The sequence below is a fragment of the Oreochromis niloticus genome, linkage group LG16 (assembly GCF_001858045.2).
Source record: "Oreochromis niloticus isolate F11D_XX linkage group LG16, O_niloticus_UMD_NMBU, whole genome shotgun sequence".
In the NCBI taxonomy this organism is placed as follows: Eukaryota; Metazoa; Chordata; class Actinopteri; order Cichliformes; family Cichlidae; genus Oreochromis; species Oreochromis niloticus.
The window spans coordinates 32,139,469-32,140,556 of record NC_031987.2 but is presented as its reverse complement, the minus strand read 5'-3'; the positions used below and the strand labels follow the sequence as shown (position 1 = coordinate 32,140,556).

The 1,088-nt window shown below is 44.9% G+C and overlaps 1 protein-coding gene across 1 annotated transcript; it reads right to left on the bottom strand.

Moving 5' to 3' along the window:
- LOC100693911 (gamma-crystallin M3-like) lies at positions 1-1,088 on the bottom strand. The gene is made up of 3 exons (XM_019352330.2): positions 989-1,088; positions 655-903; positions 1-420 (listed from the first exon to the last, which is right to left on the bottom strand). Exons 1-3 carry the CDS (start codon positions 995-997, stop codon positions 139-141), a joined length of 540 nt encoding a protein of 179 aa, XP_019207875.1. The 5' UTR covers positions 998-1,088; the 3' UTR covers positions 1-138.

Below are 1,088 nucleotides of genomic sequence, written 5' to 3'. Positions count from 1 at the left end.
TCAACAGTAAGAGCAGCCAGTTGCTGATAATTGATGCACTTTTCTCTCAGGTTTGTGAGTTTGCCAGCAAAGCCAACCCAAATGATGAACTGAAATTCTTTGTAGATATGAACTGTTTATTTATTTTGTCTGTCTTGCCTAACAGGACTCCATGATACGTCTGATGGATCCAATCCTCATGTCCGTGGGACCCATTCCCATCTCCCTGAAGCTCCTGTACTCTCCAGGTCTCAGGTACATCATCCTGCCTCTATAATGAGGCTGCTCATACATCAGCCAGTGGCCATCCATCACGTTGGCAGACTGGCAGTCGGACATGCGGTAGCGGTCCATGATGTTGTCGCAGTCGTCCATCAGCTCGTACATCTGCCCACCAAAGTTATCCCTCTCATAGATCTTCATCCTGAAAGGCCCTCTGTGCTGTGAAAGGACAGACCATTACTTTATCAGCAATACTGGAGTTGTTTTGTTTAACACATATAACTGCAGAAAATAGAAAAAGAAAAGCACAAAATGAAAAACAAGCTTACAAGTTCCTGCACAGCACATGCAAGCGAAAAACATTCTCAGTGCCTGATAGATGCTTTTATTTTGAAACACGATGGGTACCCCATAGTTCCTGTATATTTCTATATATTTTCAAGCCTTACGTACCATGGGAATCATGCGGCAGGAACGGATGCAATCGCTCATGCTCATTCCCATCAGCCGCTGATTGTCAGGGTACTCTCCCCTTCTCACCAGCATCTGGTGGCCCATGTAGTTGGAACGTTCGTACACCATGAAGCAGCCGCTCTCCACCCTACAGGAGTTGCAGCGGCTCAGGTAGGAGGTGAGCTCAGCACAGTCACTGCTGGTCTCATAGGAGCGACCCTGAAAATTCCTGTCCTCATAGAAGATGATCTGAAAATAAAACAGTTTAATGTATGATTTAATCAAGTGCTTATTGGTCTCAATTACAGCAACAGTTTGTTAATTTCTTTCTTACTTTGCCCATTTTGGTCGTCAATTCTGTCCCTGATTCCACTCGTACTTGGCCCAGCCAAGCTCTCTGTCACTTTTATACCCATCATGATGGCTAAATGATC

Coding starts and splice junctions, on each gene's coding strand:
- LOC100693911 (XM_019352330.2), bottom strand. Junction 421..654: donor CCTGCCGCATGATTCCCATG/GTACGTAAGGCT, acceptor GTCCTTTCACAG/CACAGAGGGCCTTTCAGGAT.